We start from the raw sequence: 24,661 nt of genomic DNA, 5'->3' as shown, positions 1-24,661 counted from the left end.
AACTGTTTCAGACCCCGGACACATCCGGGAAAGCGCGATCTTCGACCTCGGCGGAAGGAACCTTTCCCTCACGCCCAGAGGGTTCTATCGCCCTCCCGAGGCTACGCTTGGTCCCGCTCTGCTCCCGTAGTTCCTCTCGCCCGCAGTTCTCGTCCTGGAAAGCGCGCGAGACTTCCGGGTCCCCGCCCCTTCCCATCAGCCCCCGGTACTCCCCGCCTTTCCCTCTTTGAGTTGGTTCCAGATCAGGCACCGCGCGGGTTGTAGTTTGTGAGCGGAGGCGCTGTTCTGCGGGTGACGCAGGCGCAGCTCGGGCGGCGCGCGCCGACCGTCCATACTCTGCTGTCCCACTTTCTTCGCGTCTACTCGGCCCCGTCGCTGAGAGCCCCGTGTCTCCCTCTCACACTCGCAGTCCCCGTCGCGCGCCCGAGGCAAGGGGCGGGCCCAGGTCACCGGGAGAATCTGCTGGCCTGAGCGCGAGACGAACGGCCGCGACCGCTCCCTGGTGGGGGAGGGGAGGGGCCTGGAGAGCCGGGCTGGGGCGGGCAGCTGGGACAGGGGCCTGCGGGTGGGCGGGGAGGTGGGCGTGGAGGCCCCTGGGGGCGAGTGGAGAGTCGGAGCCCAACAGCTGCCGGGGCCGAGGGCTTAGGATGGCGGGGACAGCAGAAGGTTGGCCTTTGCGGAGGGAGGCGGGCGTCCTGCTCCAAGGTGTGGGGGGGAATCCTTTGCTCCTGTCGTCATTGTTCAACACCCCGATTATCCCTGTCCGGGCTCCAGGCCCCTTTTTTCCGCGCCATGGGTGACAGTGATGACGAGTATGATCGAAGGCGCAGGGACAAGTTTAGACGAGAGCGCAGCGACTATGACCGTTCCCGGGAAAGAGATGAAAGACGTCGAGGGGATGATTGGAATGATCGGTAAGACACTGCTTTTTCTTAATATCGTCCCCCGTCTTATTCTCTTGCATTCAAGTCTCGTTGCAGTTCCCTTAAGGTTTTATTAGAGCGAACCATATGAAATCGCTCATACTTGACCGTTTCATGTGGTTCAGCCTATTTGCTCTTGGCCAAGGAGCTAGCTGTGGCTTGATTTTTGAAATGTCCAGCAGATCAAAGCAATGGAGGTAAGAGTTTGAGTATGAAAAACGAGTGTTTGTGTGTGTGTTTTATTGTTTGTAAATTATACCCCAAAAATGTTGATTCAAAAAAAGTAATATTACAAAATTGACTTGATTGGAGAGGTTGTCAGACCAGTTCCCTAGCAGGATATGTAAATTTCTTGTAATTGTCTAGTCTAAAAACTGAAAGAGTTCTTTGAATAGTGATGGTTGGGTTAATTGATTAGGTTTGACTCAGCTAGTGATTAGCTTTTCGGGATGTTTTTGAGTTAATTATAGTTGAGGTGTTTCTGTTAAGAAACAGCTGATAGGGGCTTCCCTGGTGACCCAGTGGTTGGGAATCCGCCTGCCAATGCAGGGGACATGGGTTCAAACCCCGGGCCAGGAAGATCCCACATGCCGAGGAGCAACTAAGCCCGTGCACCACAACTACTGAGCCTGCGCTCTAGAGGCCCCGAGCCATAACTACTGAGCCCGCGTGCTGCAACTACTGAAGCCCGAGCACCTAGAGCCCATGCTCCGCAACAAGAGAAGCCACCGTAATGAGAAGCCTGCGCAATGCAACTAAAGAAAGCCTGCGCGTAGCCACAAAGACCCAAAAATTAAATAAATAAATAAATTTATTTATTTATTAGAAAAAAGAGAAACAGCTGATATTTAAAGGAACTGTGGAAGACTTTTATCTAAGGGACATCACAAATATCTAATCGGTGAGCTGATGGCGCAGGCTAGATTTGGATACAGGTTATCAGGAAAAAAGAGTTTGAGGTGGCTTATTGCAATAGCATTTATTCATTCAGTGTTGTTTTGAAAAGTGAGTTCAGTAAATCGTTCAGTCAGTATATCTCTTCGCCGTGGAGACTTCATGTGGCACTTTGTTTTGTTTAGTATCTTCTAAGAAAGTCAGACGACAACCAAAGGTGTTCTTAATTCTGAAGCTGGCTAAGGTATAGTTATTGCCCTTAAGGAGTTTACAGTCTGGGGCTTGGAGTGGGGGGCAAAATGGCCTTGGGTGTATTTTGCAAATGAGTATATATGAGAGGTCATGATGAAGATGTGAAATGTTGAGGTAACAGATCTGAGGGAGGGGACAAGTGGTGGAGGTGGTGTAGGGGAGAGTGACAGGAAAGGGACACCTAGAAAGGCTTGGAAAGATGAGTGGGGATTCCTCAGACATAGGTGGAGTGTGCACCTTGGAGTTGGGGGCATAATGTTGTGCACAGAAAAAAGCATATGTTCTAGTTTTTTTAGAGTAGTGGTTCTCAAAATTCCTAAGAGGTCTTTGAGCTTACAACTATTTTTTTTTTTTTAATTTATTTTATTTATTTTTGGCTGCGTTGGGTCTTTGTTGCTGAGCACAGGCTTTCTGTAGTTGCGGCGAGCGGGGGCTACTCTTGGTTGCGGTGCGCAGGCTTCTCATTGCGGTGGCTTCTCTTGTTGCAGAGCACGGGCTCTAGGCGCCCGGGCTTCAGGAGTTGTGCCTCGCGGGCTCTGGAGCACAGGCTCAGTAGTTGTGGAGCACGGGCTTTGTTGCTCCGCAGCACGTGGGGTCTTCCCGGACCAGGTCTCAAACCCGTGTCCCCTGAATTGGCAGGCGGATTCGTAACCACTGCGCCACCAGGGAAGCCCCTAAGCTTACAACTATTTTTTATTTTCTTTTTAATTTTTATTATTTAAAAAAAATTTTTTTTCATTATGGTGTATCACAGAATACTGAATATAGTTCTCTGTGCTATACAGTAGGACCTTGTTGTTTATCCATTCTATAGATAATAGTTTGCATCTGCTAAGCCAAACTCCCACCCCATTCCTCCCCACCCCCCGGCAACCACAAGTCTCTTCTCTATGAGTCTGTTTCTGTTTCATAACAGTTCAGCTGTGTCATAGTTTAGATTCCACGTATAAGTGATATCATATGGTATTTGTCTTTCTCTGTCTGACTTACTTGACTTAGTATGATAATCTCTAGGTCCATCCATGTTGCTACAGATGGCATTATCTCATTCTTTTTTATCGCTAAGTAGTATTCCATTGCATATATTTACCACATCTTGTTTATTCATTCATTTGTCGGTGGACATTTAAGTGGTTTCCATGTCTTGGCTACTGTGAATAGTGCTGCTATGAACATAGGAGTGCATGTATCTTTTTGAATTACAGTTTTGTCCAGATACGTGCCCAGGAGTGGGATTGCTCCATCGTATGGCAACTCTATTTTTAGTGTTTTGAGGAACCTCCGTACTGTTTTCCATAGTGGCTGCGCCAACTTACGTTCCCACCAGCAGTGTAGGAGGGTCTCCTTTTCTCCACACCCTCTCCAGCATTTGTTATTAGCTTACAACTATTTTTATAGTAATATTAAGATAGATAGTATTGTTGTTTTCACTGTATTGACATTTGGTACTATAGCAGTGGTGGGTAAAACTGCTGGTGCCTTAGCACAAATCAAGGTAGTGGCACCAAACAGTTAAAAAAAAAAGTTTCACATCATGTCATTGATGAAGCAATAAGAATTTTAAACTTTATTAAATTGGATTCTTGACTATATGGTTTTTTTAAAAAAAATTAATTTATTTTTGGCTGCATTGGGTCTTCGCTGCTGCGTGTGGGCTTTCTCTAGTCACGGAGAGCGGGGGCTACTCTTTGTTGCGGTGCGTGTGCTTCTAATTGTGGTGGCTTCTCTTGTTGTGGAGCCCGGGCTCAAGGTGCGCAGGCTTCAGTAGTTGTGGTGTGTGGGCTCAGTAGTTGTGGCTCGAGGGCTCTAGAACGCAGGCTCAGTAGTTGTGGCACACGGGCTTAGTTGCTCCGTGGCATGTGGGATCATCCCGGACCAGGGCTCGAACCCGTGTTCCCTGCATTGGCAGGCGGGTTCTTAACCACTGCGCCACCAGGGAAGGCCGACTATATGGTTTGTAATACACGTGATGATAGGAAGTATGCATAAAGCACTTCTGCATATAGTATGGTGGTTATCTTGAGGAGGAGCATTTGTGGGATTGAGTTGTGAGCTGAACTAACAGTCCTCATCTCCCCCCCCCCCCCCCGCCCCCCCCTTCAGGTTTGTTACCTGAATGAAAGGCTATCAAACAGTGCTTATTCATATCTGGGTATTCGGTAGACATTTTGAAAAAAGCTAAGAGAACTTGTTACTTTAAGGAAAATTGTCAGTTTTGTTGCCAGTGAGGAAGTGGAACTTTCCAGTGTAAACTAAAATTTTGGAAAACTTGTATCTACCAATGTCAGCTTGACAGCTTCCCATTACTTTAAAAGACTTTTCTGGTGAGATAGGGAGTGATACTAATGATTATGATATTTTGATACTGTGTAATGAGATGTGTGAAGATCTTTTCAAAGAACAAGGTAGAATAATGAATTTTAATGTAGCAGAGTACAAAATGTTCATTGATTTAGTTTCAGATTCAACATTGCAGCTAGCCTTTAAGAAGCTATCTCTTGCCAAGTTTTGGGTAGTATCAAAAACAAAGAATATCCCCAGCTATCTGAAAAGGTTATTAAAGTGTTCCTTTTTCCAACTACATATCACTGTGAGGCCAGATCTTCTTCATATTTTTCAACCAAACAGTGTATCATAATAGGTTGAATGGAGAAGTATATATACTATGAGAATCCAGCTGCCTCTATTAAGCCAGACCTTGAAAAGATTTGTAAATGAAATAATGATGCAACTTTTCTCATTAAAGTTTTTTTGTAAAATAGCCATTTTTTATAAAAATATATAAATGTGTAGTTTATGTTATTATATAACTTCAAAATTATTAGGTATTTTTTAATGTTCTAATTATGAATACAGTTAAGTATTGATAGATCTAAGCCACATAAGCAAAAGCTCTTTCAATCTTCAGTAATTTTTAAGAGTGTAAGGGGTTCCCAAGACTGAAAAGTTTGAAAACCACTGGGTTATAGCGGAGGATTTTCTTTTTTATTTTGTTAAGATGGAGATGGGGTTGGCTGGTAACTGGTAGAGAACCTGGAATGACAGCCAGGAACCGAGGGTTTGTTGCTTTTTTTTAAACTAAATTTATTTAATTTATTTATTTATTTATTTTTGGCTGCGTTGGGTCTTTGTTGCTACATGTGGGCTTCTCTAGTTGCGGCGAGCAGGGGCTACTCTTCATTGCGTTGCGCAGGCTTCTCATTGCGGTGGCTTCTCGTTGCAGAGCACGGGCTCTAGGCTCTAGGCACACGGGCTTCAGTAGTTGTGGCTCGCGAGCTCTAGAACGCAGGCTCGGTAGTTGTGGCGCGTGGGCTTAGTTGCTCCGCGGCATGTGGGATCTTCCTGGACCAGGGCTCGAACCCCTGTCCCCTGCATTGGCAGGCGGATTCTTAACCACTGTGCCACCAGGGAAGCCCGGAACCAAGGTTTTGAATAGTATTAGCATGATTGGATTTGTGTTTGAGAAAGATCATTTTGACCTTGGAGTGGAGGAAAGGGAGAGACCAGAGGTAGGGAAGACAAACCAAGGCTGCACTTAAAGGAGAAATGGCCAGGACCAGGGCACATGGACCAGGGCAGAGTTTGTGGGGATGGCATGGAAAAGGACAGCTTTCATAGGATTTGAGGCAGAGGATTAACAAGCCAGTAACAAGTTAGTGGTGAGGGTGACACTTGATAACTGGATACCTGGCGATAATGTTGGTGCAACTGAGAGTGGGAAACAGGAGGGGGGAAGCAAGTTTGGGCCCATAGTGATAGAAGTAATAGGCTCGATTCTGACATGTTGATTTTGAGGTGACAGTGGCCGTCTGGAAGGGGTTGTTGATGTTGGTGTGAAGCTCAGGAAGAAGGCCAGGCTGGAGGAGATGGCAGGCCATCAGTTTGTGGGTAATGGCTGAAGTGATGGAAGTAGACAAGAGGTTTTTTCCTCTTAGAGGGAAATTTTATAATTTCAGGCTTTTAGTCTCGTGTCTCAGATACGATGGGAAGGGCCTGTCCAAGAGTGTGATCTTGGGATATCCAACTGTGTCTTATTTACTGCTACTTGTTCTTATCTCCAGAGAGTGGGACCGTGGCCGGGAGCGCCGCAGTCGGGGTGAATATCGTGACTATGACAGGAATCGGCGAGAGCGCTTCTCTCCTCCCCGACACGAGCTCAGCCCCCCGCAGAAGCGCATGAGGCGAGACTGGTGAGATGGCCACGGTTTCTCTGTCTTCTCTCCTCAGCCTCAGTTCTACCTGGGCCTCAGCTGTCTTCCCTCACTTCTGCTGAGAACTTTCTTGGTCATTTCCTTTTCTCAAAATTCCCATAAACCCATCTTTTTTGGTTCCTCTAAACCCTTGGGTGAGAGACCACACTGCAGGTGTGCCCCTCCCTCTGTCCCATCTGCCTTTGCGCTCAGGAGACATGATGGCCTTCTCTGTCTGACTTTTGTGTCCCCCACCCTCAGGGATGAGCACAGCTCTGACCCATACCACACTGGCTATGAGATGCCCTATGCTGGGGGGGGTGGGGGCCCAGCTTATGGCCCCCCTCAGCCCTGGGGCCATCCAGACGTCCACATCATGCAGCACCATGTTCTGCCTATCCAGGCCAGGTAAAGACCTGCGGTTCTGGGGTTTTCGGGAGAAGGGAGTCGGTAGGCCTGGGGGATGGATTGGGGCTGCTGAAGACCACGGCTGGAGCCAGGAGAAGTGGGTCAGGCACACTGGCGTGCCCGTGGGGGTGGCCGCAGCTGGCGCCTGGGGTCATGTCCCTGGTGGGCGAAGGAAGGGGGCAGCTGGCTACCTCGGCCCGCCATCCCCCCACCCTCTTCCCCCACAACCAAGACTTCCTGACCGGGCCCCCCCTCAGGCTGGGCAGCATAGCAGAGATCGACTTGGGTGTGCCACCACCTGTGATGAAGACCTTCAAGGAGTTTCTCCTGTCTTTGGATGACTCTGTGGATGAGACAGAAGCAGTTAAGCGCTATAACGACTACAAGCTGGATTTCCGGAGGCAGCAGATGCAGGATTTCTTCCTGGCTCATAAAGATGAGGAGTGGTGAGTGCCCCTCCTCTCCTGCTATCTTTTCCCTGGCATGTTTCCCCTGGCCCCGCCAGTGGAGCCTGCAGCCCTGTCCTCTTCCCATTTTCCCCAATCCAGAACTTCCTGGGGGTGGGGGATGGGAAGCGTCACAGCACTGGCTGATGGGTTCTCCTCCTCACTTCCACGTCCGCCACGGCCCCCACCCCATCTCCCTTCCCCACCGTCCTCAGCGAGCGAGACGCCTCCAGGCAGCTGGCCAGAGCTGCCCGTTCCCTTGGGGCAGCAGACAGACTGCTTCGGGGCAGCAGACAGACTGCTTCCCACTCGCTGATACTGGGTCATTGTCATCCCTGATCGCCGGGACCCTGTGTGGCTGTGGCATCCTCCCAAAGCAACGAGTGAATCCAGACAAGAAAAGCAAAGATCTCAGTGTCGTTTGACAGAAAAAGAGTTTTAATTTTTTTCCTTTTGTGGATGTTTTAATTTTAATCAACCATCTTTTCCCCCCTTCCTGCTCCTCCTCCTCCTCATCCTCTTTCTGCTCCTCCTCCTTGAAAAGAGCCAGAACTGGGAACTACACCCGCTCATCGACGGAGCTCGGAGCAAACCCACCTCCACCCCCACCATACCCAGCCCATACATGAGCCCCCTGGGCTGACGGCGCTGCCCCGGCCAGGCAGACAGGCAGGGCACTGCTGTGCACAATGCAGCGGTCTAGCTGAATGTGATTGCTCAGGCAGCTAGTCAGTCAGGGCCGCCGCCGCGGAGTCCCGCGGGGGTGGGGCATCCGGGCCGGGCGCCCCAGCCAGGAGCCAGCCGGTGGCCCACCAGCCAGCATGGGCCCTGGGCGCGGCTAGTTAAATCTTGAGCTCTGTTTGACCAAGCGGCCAAGGTAAAGATCCTGGAGGTGACGCCTGCGGCTTTCCTTTCCTCTTATGCTCAACTTGTGGTTCTGTTCTGTCACTGTCTCCTCTTTCTTCTTAATCTGTGTCTTTGTCTCACTCTCTCGTGAACCTTTCATTCTTTCTCCGTCCTTGTTCTTGCTCCTGCCTAACGCTTCTTTCTACTGTTTTTTTTTTTTTTTTTTTTTTTCTCCCCCTAGTCTGTTTGGTCTTTAGTTTTCCTTTTTGTTTTTGACTTCTGGGACTTTCTCTCACTTTCCCCTTTTTTTTTTGCATATCCTAATTTCTTCTGTCCCTCCCCCCCTCACTCCTGCCTCCCTGCCCAGGGTCCTAATTTAAGTGTTTCCTTTTTCATGATCTACCCTAACCCCCCACCCTGTCCTCTCTCGATCCCTGTGGGCAGTACCTGAGGTTATAAGGGCACTTCAGTTTCTCCCTTTGGTCTTTCCCTGTCCCTTCACCATCTGCTTATCTTCCCAAGGGGGGAGAAAGATATCCTGCCTTTTTTGGCTTTTCCTTTCTGGTGATTTCAGGTTTCCCTGTCTTCCACCAAGGGATGGAGGGAGCTGGTGGGAGCAATCCTTTTAATGACTCTAGTTTGGGGTTGGCAAGGAGAGGGAGGTTCTTTGGGGCCTACTATTTCCTTAGCGTTCCTCTGGGAAGCTTTGGGAAACTACACTTTTTAAAATTTGTGTTTCCCAGATACGCAGGGCAGTCAGTCTGCCTCCAGCCCTGGCTCCCCCTGTAGCCATGCTCTTTCCAAATCCAGAGCTCTTAGCTCCTGGCTCTTCCCTAGATCTTCTCAGAGCATAACCTCTGGTTCCTTTTGGGGGGATTGGGTGGTTCTAGTGCACCCCTCTCCCCTCGTCTCTGCTTTGATGATCTTTTGTGGGTGTGAGAGGATGGGGGCTTTCCCCTGATTTTCCTGGGCCCCTCCCCATGTCCTGGCTCTGGCCTCCAGTGACTGTTTGGCCTCTTCCCTCCCCACTTCCTTCCCAGGTTTCGGTCTAAGTACCACCCAGATGAGGTGGGGAAGCGTCGGCAGGAGGCCCGGGGGGCCCTGCAAAACCGACTAAGGGTATTCCTGTCCCTCATGGAGAGCGGCTGGTTTGATAATCTTCTGCTGGACATAGACAAAGCTGATGCCATTGTCAAGATGCTGGATGCAGGTGGGTGGATTGGGAGGGGTGGGATTGTCTGGTGACCAAGGTCTTGGTTGAAAATGGAAATAGATGGACAGAAAGCCAGAGGCTGGAGGCCAGGGCCCTTGGATGGTGACCTCTGCTCCCTTTGTTGGTAGCTGTGATTAAGATGGAAGGAGGTACAGAGAATGATCTACGCATCCTGGAGCAGGAGGAGGAGGAGGAACAGGCAGGAAAGCCTGGGGAGCCCAGCAAGAAAGAGGAAGGCCGGGTTGGACCAGGCCTGGGGGATGGAGAACGCAAGGCCAGTGAGAAGGATGACAAGAAAGAAGATGGCAAACAGGTCTGAGTGCTGGGGCTTCTGGGTGCTGCCTGTGCGCCCTGGGGAGGAGAATGGAGCTGCTTCGGGGGTTGTGTCTCGGGTGGGGGAGAGGCGAACTTGTGGGCTCAGCTGTGGAGGGTGGGTGGGGCCCTCTGACAAAGGCTGAAGGGGAGACCAACATCCCTGGTGATTTGTCTCTGCCTGTAGGCTGAAAACGACAGTTCTAGTGATGACAAAGCTAAGAAATCCGAGGGTGATGGGGACAAGGAAGAGAAGAAAGAAGACTCTGAGAAAGAAGCCAAAAAGGTAGGCTCTCCCTTGCCCGGGGTCAGTGTCGGGGCTGGGTCCTGGTACCTGACTCATCTCTCCTTGCTGTGGCTCTTACAGAGCAGCAAGAAGCGGAATAGGAAGCATAGCGGTGATGACAGCTTTGACGAAGGCAGTGTGTCCGAGTCAGAGTCAGAGTCGGAGAGTGGCCAGGCCGAGGAGGAGAAGGACGAGGCTGGTAGGTTTTATTTTCTTCGCTTCTAGTCCAGTCTCTTCACACTGAACGGTGTGGTGGGAGGTTGGTGACATTGATGGGAGGGTGGCCTTTTGGGAGGGACTGGTGCGGGGAGGTTTGACAGCTTCTCTATCCTCTCCTCCTCAATTGACAATAAATTTTCACCAACTCCCACCACTTCCTGCATAGAGGAAGCACTCAAGGAAAAGGAGAAGCCCAAGGAAGAAGAGAGGGAGAAGCCTAAGGACGCTCCTGGGCTGGAATGTAAACCCCGACCGCTGCATAAGACTTGCTCTCTCTTCATGCGCAACATTGCGCCCAACATCTCCCGGGCTGAGATCATTTCTGTGAGTGGGGAAGAATGGTCCTGGGGGCAGGGACGACGCCCGGGCTCCATTCCTTCGTGTGGGGGCGACAGCGAGAAGATAACCTGGCACTGCTTCTGACCTGCATCTCTGTTTCTCTGATGGGGAGGCCCCCTTCCCATGGGCCCACGCCCTTCAAAGAGGCTGGCCCTGGTTGCATGGTTTGCTTTCAAGTGCTGTTATTCTTAAGCCCTTAATTGTTTCTTCCTAGTCCAAGGAAAGATGAAAAGGCAGTTCCCCAGGGTTCTGAGGACATGGGGATTGGAGGAAGAAGTGAATCCTTGAATCACAAAGTGGGGCTTCTGTTTCTCTGCTTTTCCAGCTTTGTAAAAGATATCCCGGCTTTATGCGTGTGGCATTATCGGAGCCCCAGCCCGAGAGGAGGTAAGGAATGGAGGGAGGTGTGACCCTGGATACCTTGGGGAAAAGGTGCAGGGGAAGATTGGTGGACAACATCGCCTCCATCCCAGGATTATGCTGACATTTTCTTGTTTAGGTTTTTCCGTCGTGGCTGGGTGACCTTTGACCGCAGCGTTAACATTAAAGAGATCTGTTGGAACCTGCAGAATATCCGAGTGAGTCCTGGGAGTGGGACTGTTGAGGAAGAGGAGGTGGGGCTCCCCACGCTCCACACAGTCTCTGATTCCTTTGTTCATTGATGGCTTCATTCATCTGCTCCTTATTTCATCCATTTAGTCTGCTCACGTGAATTGTATGCAGTTGTCTCTGGGTTTGGCTCTGAGACTGTTCCCGTGAACAAGGCACCGCTGGTCCCTGTCCTTAGGGAGCTCAGTCTCATCGCTAGCGCGCTCGGTCGGGCCAGTCTTTGAGTGGCTTTTCTTGGGCAAGTGTTGGTGAGCCTTCTGTTCCCTGCAGCTCCGGGAGTGTGAGCTGAGCCCTGGTGTGAACAGAGACCTGACCCGTCGCGTCCGCAACATCAACGGCATCACCCAGCACAAGCAGATAGTGCGCAACGACATCAAGCTGGCGGCCAAGCTGATCCATACGCTGGACGACAGGACCCAGCTCTGGGCCTCTGAGCCTGGGACGCCTCCTCTGCCAACGGTTAGTGACTCCTCGTGGAACTTGTTAAAAAGCCGCTGGTTCCCCCTCATCTGCTGTGGGCACCTCTGGCCTTACCTGATCTGTAGCACTGACCCCCTTGTACCCACCCCCGTCTTTGCCCCTCTCCTCCTGGGCAGCATCTCCAGCTTCCAACAAAACAGATTGGTATTAGTGATCATTTATCGGCTAGGGCAGAACACATACACAAATTAAGACAAATAATGAGGCAAACGTAACGGCCCAGCTGAGCCCTGAACTCCTTTCTGCCCCACATCGCCTTTTCAAATGAGAAGGTTCCTAGGCTACCCTGAGGAGATTTGTCTGCTCCACCTCTCTCACCCTACCAGAGTCTGCCCTCGCAGAACCCCATCTTGAAGAATATCACTGACTACCTGATTGAGGAAGTGAGTGCCGAGGAGGAGGAGCTGCTGGGGAGCAGTGGGGGGGCCCCTCCTGAGGAGCCTCCTAAGGAAGGGAACCCAGCAGAGATCAACGTGGAGCGGGATGAGAAGCTGATCAAGGTGCCAGTGGGTGCAGAGTGCGGGGCGTGGGAGAGCCTGGTTCGGGGCGGTAGAGGGGCAAGTGTATGGGGAATTCACAGCTTCTCATTTCTCTTAGGTTTTGGACAAGCTCCTCCTTTATTTGCGCATCGTGCACTCCCTGGATTATTATAACACGTGCGAGTACCCCAACGAGGACGAGATGCCCAACCGCTGTGGCATCGTCCATGTCCGGGGGCCCATGCCGCCCAACCGCATCAGTCATGGAGAAGGTGAGCTCCCAGCTTTCCCACTCCTCGTTTCTCTCTCTCCCAGCTGCCTCTGGCCTTAGTTCTGCTCTGGTAGCAATGCTCTGCCGCCCTCTCCTCTAATGGCCGCCTCCGGGCTGCCTTCTCCAACCTGCTCTCCATCTGTCCCACAACCACAGTGCTGGAATGGCAGAAGACGTTCGAGGAGAAGCTGACGCCGCTGCTGAGCGTGCGGGAATCTCTTTCAGAGGAAGAGGCCCAGAAGATGGGTCGCAAAGACCCTGAGCAGGAGGTGGAGAAGTTTGTGACCTCCAACACCCAGGAACTGGGCAAGGATAAGTGGCTGTGCCCTCTCAGTGGCAAGAAATTCAAGGTCTGGGATGTTAGACATTTGTGTGTTAGGACTGTGGGAGGAGAGGGTTCAGCCGGGAAGCCTCCTCAGAGCCTGGGGAGGAACTGCTCATTGGGACGCGACGGAGGGGAGGTTGAGTGTCCTTGCAGGTTGGGTCTGGGGAGCTAGGGAACCCTCATTGCTGATGACTCAGTTCTCACCCCCTCCTCTGTTCACCCAGGGCCCTGAGTTTGTACGCAAACATATCTTCAACAAGCATGCAGAGAAAATTGAGGAAGTGAAGAAGGAGGTAGCATTTTTTAACAACTTTCTCACTGATGCCAAGCGACCAGCTCTGCCTGAGATCAAGCCAGCTCAGCCACCTGGCCCTGCCCAGAGTAAGATACGATCCATGAGGGTCTGCCCCATTCCCTCTCCCTTGACTGTTGAAAGACTCCTGATTTTATTTATGTATTTATTTTTGGCTGCGTTGGGTCTTCGTTGCTGTGCGCGGGCTTTCTCTAGTTGTGGTGAGCTGGGGCTACTCTTTGTTGCGGTGCGCAGGCGTCTCATTCACTGCGGTGGCTTCTTTTGTTGTGGAGCATGGGCTCTAGGCACGCGGGCTTCAGTAGTTGTGGCTTGCGAGCTCTATAGAGCGCAGGCTCAGTAGTTGGTGGCGCACGGGCTTAGTTGCTCCGCGGCACGTGGGATCTTCCAGGACCAGGGCTCGAACCCGTGTCCCCTGCATTGGCAGGCGGATTCTTAACCACTGCACCACCACGGAAGCCCCTCCTGGTTCTCTTTAACTTGTCGTATCCTGAGAAGTTTCTACCCCACTCTCAGGCCATATTGCTAAAAAGCCAGCTGTCCATCTCCCGGCACTGCCCGCCCCTCCCCCCCACCCCACCCCCCGCAGTAATTCATGTCCCTGTCCGTATTGTACTCCCCCCAGGTCTGACCCCAGGACTCCCCTACCCACACCAGACTCCCCAGGGCCTGATGCCCTATGGTCAGCCCCGGCCCCCCATCTTGGGCTATGGAGGTAAGTGTAAGAGGGAGTTGAAAGGACCTGGACTGGGGCTGGGAGAAAGAAAACTTAGCTAGGATGTAGTTGAGGTCACAGCTTTTCAACTCAACACTGATCTTGTTCATAGCTGGTGCTGTTCGCCCTGCAGTCCCCGCAGGAGGGCCTCCATACCCCCATGCTCCCTACGGTGCTGGCCGAGGGAACTATGATGCCTTCCGAGGCCAGGGAGGTTATCCTGGGAAACCCCGAAACAGGTGAGACTGGGCTAAGATGTCTAAGTTTTCTTGGCCCTCTTCAAATTCCCTTTCAGGGACCCTCAAATCTCACTCCCTCTTACCTCTTTATTATCTCACAGGATGGTCCGTGGAGACCCACGGGCCATTGTGGAATACCGTGACCTGGATGCTCCAGATGATGTGGATTTCTTTTGAGTCATATACGTTTCCTCACTCCTGGTATCATCTATACTTGTGACTGCCTTGTCCCATCCAGCTCTGAGAAGTTTTTGTACGTTCAGCCCTACTGCCAATAAAAGCACTTGCGTGGTGACTCCTGGCTTAATGTATATATGTAATATATTTCCCCAGATTCTCCCAAAAATTAGCTGGGGCCATGGTTGGCTGGGCCTTGCCACTTTATTGACACCAAAGATCCCAGGCTCTGCTGGGACTTCCTGGGGGTCTGACATCAGGCAGCCTCTGCCTCTGAGATGGGTTAGATCAACGGGTATGGTGCTAGAGAAGGCTCAGTTCTGGGTCCTTAGCCTCAGTCCAGGGTGGGCAGCTGCTTTTCCGAGTTACAGCTGGTCAAGCACAGGTTGTAGAAGGAGTTGGGGTCAAAGGCTGTGCTCACCTCTCGCCAGCCCACCCACCCAGCAGCCTGTAGTTCACTGGGGTTTTTCGGGGCACCCCAGCAGTGAGGGTCCAATACCAGGACGTAGGCTTCCGTGCCTGGCCCCAGGCACACTCCCAGCAAGGCCTTTGACCGGGCATCCGCATCCCCTCCAACCATTACAGGTCCCCCGCCCCCTGCGAAGTGGGAATAAAGCCTCTCCAGTTCCCCCTGAAGCCCTGCTCCACGGGGCACGTGACATAGGCGCCCTTGGGGACCCCCGAAGTGGTCAAGGCAGAGGCTGGCCTCTACACAGCCGATCCAGCTCCGAGAGCCCCGGAACCCGGGGGGCTTGTCGCCCATGTCCTCCAGGGCCGCCTGCACTGCAGCCAGTTCGGGTACGCCCGCCGGCCGGCCCTCTGGCCACGAGCACAGCGTTTGCAGAGTGCGGTAGCCGCAGCCCCAGCCCCGGTCGTCCACGCCGTCGCAGCCATAATGATAGTAAATGTAATGGCCCGAGAGGAGGGCCAGGCGAGCGCGGCCGCCGCCGCGGCCGGGCGGGGCCAGGCCCAGGTGGACGTCCTTCAGCGGTTCCAGGGCGGTGGGCGGGAGCGGCGGTCGCCGGGCCGGGCAGATCCGTCCTCCAGGCGGCGCGGAGCGAACTCCAGGGAGAACTCTGGGCTCTAGCGCTTCCTCTCGGCCCCGAGTCTTGGGCTAACTGCGGGCAGGACCGGCGTACAGGCCCTGGGGTCGCTCTCGTCCGGGCCCAGGTTTAAGCGCGTGGCACGCCCCACAGCAACCAGCACCAAGCCGCCGCGCGGGGCTCCCACAATGCACCGCCGCGTCCGCGCCGCCGTCCTTCACTGCGCAGGCGTGAGCTCCACCTCGCGGGGCGGAATGTACTCGCCGCAGCGGCTGATTGTACTCGCCGCCGCGGCGGGGGCGTGGCGCGGGCGCCCATCACCGCACCTCTCAGATCCGCTCTTCCCGCCGGCTTTAGCACCCATCCCTCCATTCACTCAATCCCAGTGGTTGAGGCATTCTGCCCGGACCCTAGCTCCCCAACCGCGCACACTCCTGTGGCTGTAACAGTTTATTGGCAGCCCAGAGGGGCGAAGGCACCGCGGGGGAGGGGGCTCAGCCCGAGGCATGCAGAGGGCGGGGAGCCCCAGGGGAAAGTCGGGGGTGGGTGGGCAGGGTCTAGGGATCCTCTGTGTTATATCCCAACCCTTAAATAAATAGTATATACAGCTGAGGGGCCGGGCGGAGTGGGCAGGGCAGCGGGACGAGGGGGTCCCTCCTGGGTCACAGGTCTGAGCAGCGATCTTGCTTGCTGTAATGGTCAAACTGGTTCTTCCAGTGCACCATGTAGGAGCTCCAGCGGTGGAACTCAGCCTTCCACTGGCGCTCAGCCTCGTCCAGCGTGTCTGCGGCCAGGGTGCCCGGCAAGTGGGTGGGGGGGAGGACATGGGGAAGGACGGGAACGGACATGGAGGGGGGCGTGAGTTCAGGGAGGACCCACGGAGAATGTAGGAGACCACGTGGAGTGGTGGAAAGAGGATCAGGAGAACATGCGACAGACGGAAGACCAGGGGAAGGACGAGGGTAGAGGCGGGGCCGGAGAAGGATGGCGGGAAGGAGGAGGGAGGGGAAGAAAATGACCGGAAGACAGGGGGACGGACAGAAGGGATCAGAGGAGGAGGATCCGTGGGTTGGTGGGGAAAAGAGAAGAGACAGAAACGGTTGGCGGTTATAGCCCCACTGGGGGGTGCTATCTAGCCCTAGGGCCTCCCTCCCACCCCAACACCAAGCTCAGGCTCCAAATAAAAATTTTATAAAAAAAGAAAATTGGCTTTTTCATTTCTATTTAAACAATAAAGGCGTGTGGATCCCTGAGATGGGTCGTAGGTGTCCTCCCATTCCCCTCCCCACCCACCCCCGCCCCCAGCCCTGTCCAGTTTGAGTTTCTCGGTTTGAGGAGGGAGGGGCCGCTGGGTCGGAGATCCCTGAGTGGAGCCCTTCCCCACAGTCCGACCACTCATTAGAGGAGGGGCCCCCTGAGGCCGGAGAGGGAAGAGGCCGTGGTCACAGCCGCAGGAGCCGGGAGAGGAGGAGGAAGAGGAGGAGGAGGAGGGACAGGGGGAGGCCGGGCCTGGGCCTCGGGGCAGCCTCCCCGTGGGCGGGGCCTGAGCAGGTGCAGGGGGCCTCCGAGGCTGGGGGGAGAAGAGAGGGGTTACACCCGGCCGGCTCCCAGTTCCCTCTCTCTCTCCGCGCCCCTTTTCTCCCCCGCCTCCTCCCAGCCCCTGCCCGCTGGCCCCTGCGTACCGGTGGCGCTGAGCAATTTGGGTAGGAAGCGGTTCCAGAAGGCGCAGGCCTGGGCGCGGAGCCCCCGCCGCACCTCTAGCGGCCGCAGGTTCAGGCTCACGTACTGCTGCGCTCCCGCCGTGTATGGTGGCCACTGCGGGACTTTGGGGTCCCGGGGGTCATTGGGGTCCCTGCGGAAGGAAAGGGAAAGCTCAGCCCCTGGGGGCTGGGGAATGGAGATGGAGAGTAGGAGGAGGCAGGCTGCTTCCTGACCCGTGCCGTTCCCTCTTAGGCTCCAGGGATAGTCCCGTCTCCTCCCTCCCACCTTCTCCTTCATCCTTTCTCTTTTCCAATATGCTCCGTCCTCTGGAGTCTTTCCCTTCCTCCTGCCCTCCCTCTTTCTGTTGTTCCTCTTTTTATTTCCCTCAATTTTTCTGCTCCATCTTTGTTTCTCCCATTTAAAAAATTGCTATGATTTATTGAGCCCTTACTATATACTCAGGCCCAGTCCTATCTCTACAAACATCATGTTTACTTCTGCGGACACCCATGTGATGGGATATTTATGGTCCCCTTCTTCAGACAGGTAAACTGTGTGCGTGTGTGTGCATTCGTGTGTGTCACAGCTAAAAAAATCATCACTGGTCCAATTGATCCAGTTCTACAGTCCACGCTCCTAACTGCTCTGGTAACTCCTTTGTCTGTCTCTCCTTGACTGTCTCTTCTGTTCTCTTTGCCTCCCTCAGCTCTGTCCTTGTCTCATCAGGATCTGCCACCTTGCCTTCCTCCCTCCTTCCCTTCTCTCCGGGTCTCCTTTGTCATTCTCTCTCTCCCCCTTTGTCTCCTTTCCTTTGTGAACTCGCCCCCCCCCCCCCGCCCTTTCTGCTTGTCTCCCTCCCTCTCTGTCTGTTCCCCCCCACCCCTTGCCTGCCTGGCTCCTGGAGGCCCTCCTCCCCTCAGCCCCGCTGACCCGGTGCGGGCAAAGTTGGCCCAGTATCTCATCAGTCGTTGGGCAAAGTTTCTCTCCTCGACAGTGTAGTTTAGCGAGGGTTCCAGGGGGAGCCCGAAGATAAACTCGATCTCGTAGCCGTGGGGCACCCCCATCCAGAGGGGCCAGGAGAGCGTGGATGCACGGTGTTCAAAGATGTAGGCATAGACGCGAGCGCCTTGGGCGGCCAGTCGCCCAGCCAGCTGGGCTACGGGGCACACGACGTTGTGGTCGCCCACCACATCACTCATGGCCTCCCTCAGGCGCGCCGGGTCCTCAGGGTGCAGCCAGTCTGTGTAATGCAGGACCACAGCCTCGGCAGCCAGGTCACTTGCCTGGGGGACCCCGACCCGCACCCCGGCCAGGAACTGGGCCCGGCTGATGAGAGACTCGTTGTTTTTGCTGAAGCCTGGGGCCCCGTAAACCAGAAAATAGGAGCCCTCATCCTTCACCACACCCACCAGCACCTGAGGGGACAGGATGGAGGGATGGGGGGGGAGGGGAAGCACAGACAGACAGGCAGACAGAAACAGATGGACAAAGAGCCAGAGAGATGAACAGTTATAGACCCAGAACCAGGGAGGAAGAGAGTTCGAGATTGGGGAAGGGAAAGAGAGAAAGAGAAAATATACCCACATTTCCTTTCCTCTCTGTCCCACTGACCACCCTGGGATTGAGCCCTCAGGGAAGAGGAGCGGGCCATGGGGCCCAGAAGCCTGGGCCTTTGGGAGTGGGTTTTGAGGAGCCCTCATGCCTGGGTCCCCACGGGGAGGGGCAGGTGGAAGAACAGGCCTAGAGGAAGCAGCTCCACCCCCTCCAGCCACTAGTCACCTGCAGGCCATGGAAGTCTCCAGCATTGATGAGGGCTTCGGGCGTGTCACTGAGGAAGTCTCCATCCACCACAGGCACGAAGGAGAAGCGGAAGACGCTTTCCTGAGGCAGCACATGCCACTCGTGGTCCACCAGATCCTGAGACGGCCGTGTCCGCAGGCAGGCCACCAGGTCTGTGTCATTGCCACCAGCCCCACCAGGGGGACAGCCCACGAGGCGGGCCAGCAGCGTGGCCCTGCGGCGGGCCTCTCCCACACCCACTGTGGCCCAGGGCCCATTGGGTGCCCCGCTCTGCAGCACAGCCCTGTGGAACAGGCCCCGGCTGGGTGGGGACAGCAGGTGCATGCCCACGGAGGCGGCACCTGCGCTTTCCCCAAACAGAGTCACTGACGTTGGATCCCCCCCGAAGGCTGCTACGTTCTCCTGCACCCACTGCAGTGCCAGCCTCTGATCCAGTAGACCCACATTGCCTGGGGCCTCCCGGCTCCCCGGCAGGGCCAAGAAGCCAAAGGCTCCCACCCGGTAGTTCATGGACACCAGCACAGTCCCCTCTGCCTGGGCCAGGAAGCGACCATCATACACGTCCAGGGAGGAGGCCCCGCTGTAGAAGCCACCCCCGTAGATCCAGACGAGGACAGGGGCGGGGGACGCAGGCCGGGGGTACGGTGTCCACACATTGAGGTAGAGGCAATCCTCGCTCAGCTCACGGTTGGGGTTCCACATCTCGGTGCCCTCAAAGCCGGGATACAAGGTGTCCACATATTGGTAGCAGACTCTTTGGAAGGCTGTGGCATTCAGCACCCCTGGCCAGGGCCGCTTGGGCTCTGGTGGCAGAAAGCGACGGGGGCCCACAGGTGGCTCTGCGAAGGGGATGCCCAGAAAAGCAGAGACAGGGCCCCCAGGGGCCATTAGGCGGAGGCCCCGTAGCCGGCCCCCACGCACCGTCACCAGCAGCTCTGGGTCCTCTAGGCCCTCAGCCTCTGCCCCTCCTCCCAGGAGGAAGAGGAGGAGAAGGAGCGGGGAAGCCAGGGAGGGCGTGTGCAGGGGACACCACGGGGGCCTCATGGCTGCCAAGGCAGGCAGGCGTCTGCTGGGAGAAAGAAAGGCAGAGGGTGAAGGCTCAAAGCTGCCAGGAGGGAGGAGATAATTAGGTAACACTCTTGCCCAGGGGTTATCACTGAGCTGCAGAGGAGGTGGGGCAGGTTGGCAGAAAGGAGGAGAGAAATGGAGGGAGGGAGGGAGACAGGCAGAGACAAGGACACAGGCAGGGAGAAGCAAGAGGGGACAGAGATCAGGCACACACACACATACACCCAGACGGACAAATGCAGGGAACAGAGACAGACCCGCCAAGCAATACCCTCCCCTGCCCCGCAGGAGACCCACCGCCCTCACTTCCTTCCCCCAGCTGGGTGGACTGCCTTGGGCCCAGTGCGAGCAGTGCTGCGGGGCACCAGCACCGGAGGCCGCAGGCCACCCGACAGGGGCGGGGCCCTCACTGACGGGAGGCGCCGACGGGGGAGCTTGAGGTGGCGTGAAGGCTCAGCCTCTCATACAGTTGGCCAGGGCCGGACCCTGGGGGGGTGTGGGTCGGGCATTCAGGGTGTGGGAGTCGCAGTTCCCGGGGTACCCCAAATCCTGCCTACTCCACACCCTGCCCCACCCAGCCCCGCCTCATCCACTGTCTGACACAGCGCGTTGGTACCCGCGGATGCCCGTCAACTGCGCACCCCCCTCGCCTAGCCTCAGCCAACAGGCTCGCTAGACCTGGCCCCACAAGACTCGAGTCCCCCATCCAGCCGATGCTGCGGTGCACGCTGCCGCCAGCGGGAGGCAGTAGAGACCGAGAAAAGGACGGCGCTCCCCGCCCCGAGTCCAGGAGCCGGGAACTTGGGGCGGAGGTCTGGGGGCTCGCGGGCATTGCCGAGGGGTCTGAAGGGCGAGCCGGGACGCCTGCGTTCTCGGAGCTCCGGAGATCCCCGGCTGCAGGGGCAGGAGCGCTATTTTGGGGCAGCAGCTGCTGCGGTTCCGGCATCTCCAGCCAAGGGATCAAAATTCCCCGGGTCGGAACTGCCCCCTCTCCCGCCGGTCACCCCTCACCGAGCCCTCGCCGCCCTGAGCTGGGGTGGTGGTGATGGAGATTAACTAGGAAACCCGAGTGGGGCTAATTATAACTCGGGGCTTCCGCTAAGCCTCCCCTTCCCCTAAAATAGAGACGGAGTCCCCGCGGGAGGGGGACGCCTGGGTCTGGGAGGGGGCTCCGGCTGGGAGCTGCGCAGGGGCGCTGAGGTCGCGGGATCCCGGAGGGCCCAGCCGGGCTCCAGGAACCTGCGCAGCTCGGATTCCGTCACCAAGCAGGGGGCATCTTCCAGTGGCCCCAGGCTTGGGGGCGAGCAGGGGCAGCGGTGCTCGGGGGTCCCCACAGGAATTCGAGAGCAGAGGCGGCAGCTGGCCCTGCGGGATGCTGTCGCCCGCGCAGGCAATCGTTAAGTATGCGGCGGTGAGGGAAGAGTTAAGGGTGAGTGTGGGGCGTCGGGGGGCGTCGCTGGGCAGGCCCCGGGGCGCGGTGGGCGTCCTGTTTGGGAGCCTGGGTCCCTCGGGGAGCGCACCGCTCCCGGGACGCGGAGTGGGCCGCGGGCCGGAGGAGGGTCCCGGGCGGGGCGGGAGACTCACCTGAGGCGGCCGGGCCGGGCCGCGCCGGGAGCTGGAGGCGGCCGATGTTCCCCAGCGCAGGCTGAGCCGACTCTGACAGCCGCCGCCTCCGGCCCCCCGCACACACCCCCTCCGGGCCACTCGGCGCCCCCGCCCGCCCCCGCCCACTGTCTCCGCCCCCGCCCCTCCCCGGGCTGCCACTTCCTCTCCCTCTCCCTCTCTCGGAGCCCAGACCCAGAGACCCCGGGGTCCAGACGCACTCCAGTGACAGACGCCGACAGACGGACAGACACGCAGTGACAGACACGACAGAAAGACCCTCAGCGGCGGAGCAGACACCCACAGGGACAGACAGACGGACAGAAGCCCGCGGAGACAGACACACGCAGACGGACAGTCTCATGCAGTGACAGCCAGAGACAAACGCAGTGACCGACATTCACAGACGGACGGACACACTTGGACACATTGACAAGTCGGGGCTGGGGGCCGAATAAATGAGCATCCCTGGCCACGACAGAGCAGGGGTGGCATGGGAGGACCGGCACGTGAAAATGAGGCTGAGGACCCCCTCAGGGGCCCGGGTGGCACCGGTGGAGAAAAGGTGACACCTGTGAGAATGAGGATGTGCACATGAGATCACGAGGGGACACGAAGGGGACCCCCGAAGAGGGAGGAGGCCCCCGGGGGGAGGGAGAGGTGACTCCGGGACACCCGACAAGGAAGGCCAACGTGGTGGCACGCGCGAGGCTGCGGGGTGAGGCCGCCGCCGCAGTGGAAACTTCCGGAACCCCCGCGGGTGGGTTTGCGCTGGTTCCCTGACGGGTGACCTCGGACTTCTCGTCACCAGGGTCCGGTCGGGGCATGACATCACCAGGCCAGGCTCTCATTGGCCGCCGCGGCCGGCAGGTGGGAGCGGCCTGGCCTGGGCTCGCGCAGCCTGGTCGGAGGGGCCTGGGCCGCACGGGCCCCCCCAGGTCCCGCCCTGAGGGGGTCACCCATGAGGACGGTGTGGCCACGGCGGCGTCTCCGCGCGCGAAGTGAGGTGGAAAAAAATGGGTCTTGGTGTGCCCGCGCTAGCTCGCCGCGCGTAAGCCCCTTCCTCTCCCGGGGTAGCTGGCTCAGGAGCTCGCTGCCCGCTCACTGCGTGGGAGACCGCCCGGCGCGGGCGAGCGTCGGGGTGTGCGTGCGTGCGCGCGCGCGGCGGTGCGGGGCGATGCGTGGGGCGGGCGCATGCGCGCACGCTCACTCGGCCGCCGAGCGCCCCGCGGCGTCCGACTAGGCCGTCTGCCGCCGCTAGGGGCCGGATGGCACCGGGTCTCGGGGTCTCGCGAGGACCGCGGGATCCGCGGGAATCCAAAGACGTGCCAGGCCCTGGGCCTCTTGGTCTCGGCTCTCTAAGATGGGCGACTCCCCCGAGCCTACCCACCCGTCCCGCGGGAACCGGCCCGCGCTGGGTCCACTCTCCGCTTTCGGGCGGCGGCCGCCAGGTGGCGCCGAAGGCAACCGCTCCAGACTTGGAAACTGGGATGGCCCATAAAGGCCTTGGGGGTGATGGGGACTTGCCTCCTTGTCACTCTCCTGAACGGGCTGTGCCACGCGGTCGCCTCACCTGACTTCTGTAGTCATGAACTCCTAGGCCCGGACCACGGAGATAAGCGAGGTCAGCGTCAGGGACAGCTTATAGCCTGGGGTTGTCATGAACTAGTGATAGCTCAGAAGGTGAAAAGACAGGGCATGTTTTAGGAGTAGGCCCAGCAGAGACCTCGGAGAGGTGAGCGCTGGCTCCTGCCCGCTTGGAAATGGCATCAGTGGGGCAGTACCTGTGGGGGAATCCATGGCAGGTAAGGGCAAGGCAGGTTGTGGAGCTTTCTTTTTTTTTAAATTTAATTTAATTTAGTTTTTTTATGTAGCAGGTTTTTATTAGTTATCTGTTTTATACATGTTGGCGTATACATGTCAATCCCAATCTCTCAGTTCATCCCCCCAACCCCCGCTTTCCTCCCTTGGTGTCTGTACGTTTGTTCTCTACATCTGTGTCTCTATTTATGCCTTGCAAACCGGTTCATCTGTACCTTTTTTCTAGATTTGTGGAGTCTTCTGAAGCCAGTCAGAACTTTATTTTGGCGGGGGGGGGGGGGTGGTGGGGCTGGGGGGTGGAATATGGAAGGTCAGCCAGTAGGAGAGGGAAGGGGAAGTTACACCTGCAGATGCTTCAGATTCTGGGGCAGAAAGGGCATGCAGCCAGTTATGTCAATACCCTTCTCCTCCTTCCCCAGGCGTGGGGAGGGCAGGGGCAGGGCTGCACTAGGGAGATGGGTGGAAGGGCAGGCAGGCCCGGTAGGGGGTTAGGTTGGGATCTGAGGAGGGTGTTCTGATCTTGGAGCCCCTACTGTGCTTCTGCAGGCCCTGGGTCAGGGAGGGGTCAGTTGAATGTCCAGCCAGAAGAATCTGCAAGTCTACGTGGAGTCCTAGGGCGTGCAGGCCCTGTGCCTGCTCGGGGGGTGCTGCAGAAGGAGGCCAGGGCTCTGCAGCTGCACACAGCTCTGGGAGATGTGCCGAGGAGACACGGTGTGTCCTCAGCCGGCAGTTTGTCCCAGGATTGTGAGCATGGAGGAGATCATGCAGATTGTGTCCCCATCTCAGAGAGTTTTAAAATTAGCAGCTGACCACCGGAGAGAGCCAAGATAAAGGGTGCAGGTGTTGGGAGATCCACAGGGCGTTGGAGCAAGCCCTGGACTGGCTTCTCCCTCAGTGTCCTGCTGACTGGCAGGGAGACCTCTGGAGGGGCCACACTCCTTGTCTGGGCCTCTTTTTCCTGACATATAAAAAGGTGGATTGGACTTGAGTATATGTCAGAATCATGGGGCCACTTAGAGGGGCTGATCCATCTGGTATTGAGTGGAGCCCTTAAGTCTGTGTTTTTAACAGGTCAGCGCAGCCCCATGAGGGTGGTCTGAGGACTACGTGAGGAGAAATGCTGGACGAGTTGCCCTCACAGTCAGGCCGCACTGACCTCCTTGGGATCAACAGGCTGTGGGGGTCAGCAGGAGGTGCTGTGGGCAGTCGGCGGCTACAAGAACTAACAGGGACACCTCTGGCCACCAAGGGAGATGGACAAGGACTTGAGCTGGTTCTTTAAAATGGATAGAACTTCCGGGAACAGTTCCTCTTTTGACCTTGAGCCTCTCTCCAACCTTTGTCAACACAGGGACCTCACCTGTCTAGCCGTGACACCTGTCCCTACATAGTCCAGCATGTTCACCTCCCCGATGTCCTCTGTGACCCCACCCTACACAGCTGCCACTACAGAGATGTCCTTGATCCATTTCTTCCTTCACCATGTCTGTTTACCCAGGAATCAATCTGACTTCTATCACCAGTGCTGCCAATTCTATCGATACTTTCCTTGCATCTCTGTCTCCCACCTTTGCTAACACAGGGAACCCCTACTTCCATTACAGTCCTTGACCACCTCTGCCAACAAAAAGGATTCTCATCTCCTCTGTTTATTGGCTAGGATTCAGTTCAGCTATGTGAGACAGAAAACCAC

At 56.2% G+C, this 24,661-nt stretch overlaps 3 protein-coding genes across 9 annotated transcripts; 1 reads left to right on the top strand and 2 right to left on the bottom strand.

The window, feature by feature from the left end:
* Positions 1–236: 236 nt before the first annotated feature.
* Positions 237–14,051, top strand: SRRT (serrate, RNA effector molecule). 5 transcript variants are annotated; one of them, XM_068565808.1, is made up of 20 exons: positions 237–428; positions 775–914; positions 6,131–6,259; positions 6,521–6,667; positions 6,925–7,113; positions 9,000–9,169; positions 9,301–9,485; positions 9,672–9,770; positions 9,852–9,969; positions 10,156–10,313; positions 10,654–10,715; positions 10,828–10,906; positions 11,208–11,396; positions 11,744–11,917; positions 12,015–12,168; positions 12,324–12,517; positions 12,717–12,873; positions 13,428–13,517; positions 13,630–13,756; positions 13,858–14,051. In XM_068565808.1, the coding sequence occupies exons 2-20, from the start codon at positions 793–795 to the stop codon at positions 13,931–13,933; spliced, it is 2,619 nt and encodes an 872-aa protein (XP_068421909.1). In that variant the 5' UTR covers positions 237–428; positions 775–792; the 3' UTR covers positions 13,934–14,051. The 5 variants fall into 5 exon arrangements, with proteins under 5 accessions (XP_068421909.1, XP_068421910.1, XP_068421906.1 ...); XM_068565809.1 differs by having other exon boundaries at positions 13,416–13,517; positions 13,914–14,051; XM_068565805.1 differs by having other exon boundaries at positions 13,416–13,517.
* A 67-nt stretch (positions 14,052–14,118) lies between these two features.
* Positions 14,119–14,789, bottom strand: UFSP1 (UFM1 specific peptidase 1). Its single transcript, XM_068524255.1, has one exon. It carries the CDS (start codon positions 14,694–14,696, stop codon positions 14,268–14,270), a length of 429 nt encoding a protein of 142 aa, XP_068380356.1. The 5' UTR covers positions 14,697–14,789; the 3' UTR covers positions 14,119–14,267.
* Positions 14,790–15,549: 760 nt separating this feature from the next.
* Positions 15,550–19,521, bottom strand: ACHE (acetylcholinesterase (Yt blood group)). Of its 3 annotated transcripts, none has more exons than XM_068524265.1 (4): positions 18,457–19,521; positions 17,608–18,092; positions 16,659–16,828; positions 15,550–15,760 (listed from the first exon to the last, which is right to left on the bottom strand). In XM_068524265.1, the coding sequence occupies exons 1-4, from the start codon at positions 19,519–19,521 to the stop codon at positions 15,639–15,641; spliced, it is 1,842 nt and encodes a 613-aa protein (XP_068380366.1). In that variant the 3' UTR covers positions 15,550–15,638. The 3 variants fall into 3 exon arrangements, with proteins under 3 accessions (XP_068380366.1, XP_068380368.1, XP_068380367.1); XM_068524267.1 differs by having other exon boundaries at positions 17,608–17,828; XM_068524266.1 differs by lacking the exon at positions 15,550–15,760 and adding an exon at positions 16,419–16,546.
* Between the last annotated feature and the right edge of the window lie 5,140 nt (positions 19,522–24,661).

This window comes from Eschrichtius robustus, chromosome 16 (assembly GCF_028021215.1).
Source record: "Eschrichtius robustus isolate mEscRob2 chromosome 16, mEscRob2.pri, whole genome shotgun sequence".
In the NCBI taxonomy this organism is placed as follows: domain Eukaryota; kingdom Metazoa; phylum Chordata; class Mammalia; order Artiodactyla; family Eschrichtiidae; genus Eschrichtius; species Eschrichtius robustus.
The sequence above is the reverse complement of the archived record's forward strand: the minus strand, read 5'-3'. Positions and strand labels throughout refer to the sequence as shown.

Excerpts from the sequence above, each read along its gene's own strand:
- SRRT (XM_068565805.1), top strand. The coding sequence starts at position 793 with ATGGGTGACAGTGATGACGAGTATGATCGAAGGCGCAGGGACAAGTTT. Across the intron at positions 12,169-12,323 it reads CCGCATCAGTCATGGAGAAG|TGCTGGAATGGCAGAAGACG; the intron begins GTGAGCTCCCAG and ends CCACAACCACAG. Across the intron at positions 12,518-12,716 it reads TCAGTGGCAAGAAATTCAAG|GGCCCTGAGTTTGTACGCAA; the intron begins GTCTGGGATGTT and ends CTGTTCACCCAG.
- UFSP1 (XM_068524255.1), bottom strand. The coding sequence starts at position 14,696 with ATGGGCGACAAGCCCCCCGGGTTCCGGGGCTCTCGGAGCTGGATCGGC.
- ACHE (XM_068524266.1), bottom strand. The coding sequence starts at position 19,521 with ATGAGGCCCCCGTGGTGTCCCCTGCACACGCCCTCCCTGGCTTCCCCG. Across the intron at positions 18,093-18,456 it reads GAGACTTCCATGGCCTGCAG|GTGCTGGTGGGTGTGGTGAA; the intron begins GTGACTAGTGGC and ends CTGTCCCCTCAG. Across the intron at positions 16,829-17,607 it reads GCCAACTTTGCCCGCACCGG|GGACCCCAATGACCCCCGGG; the intron begins GTCAGCGGGGCT and ends TTCCTTCCGCAG.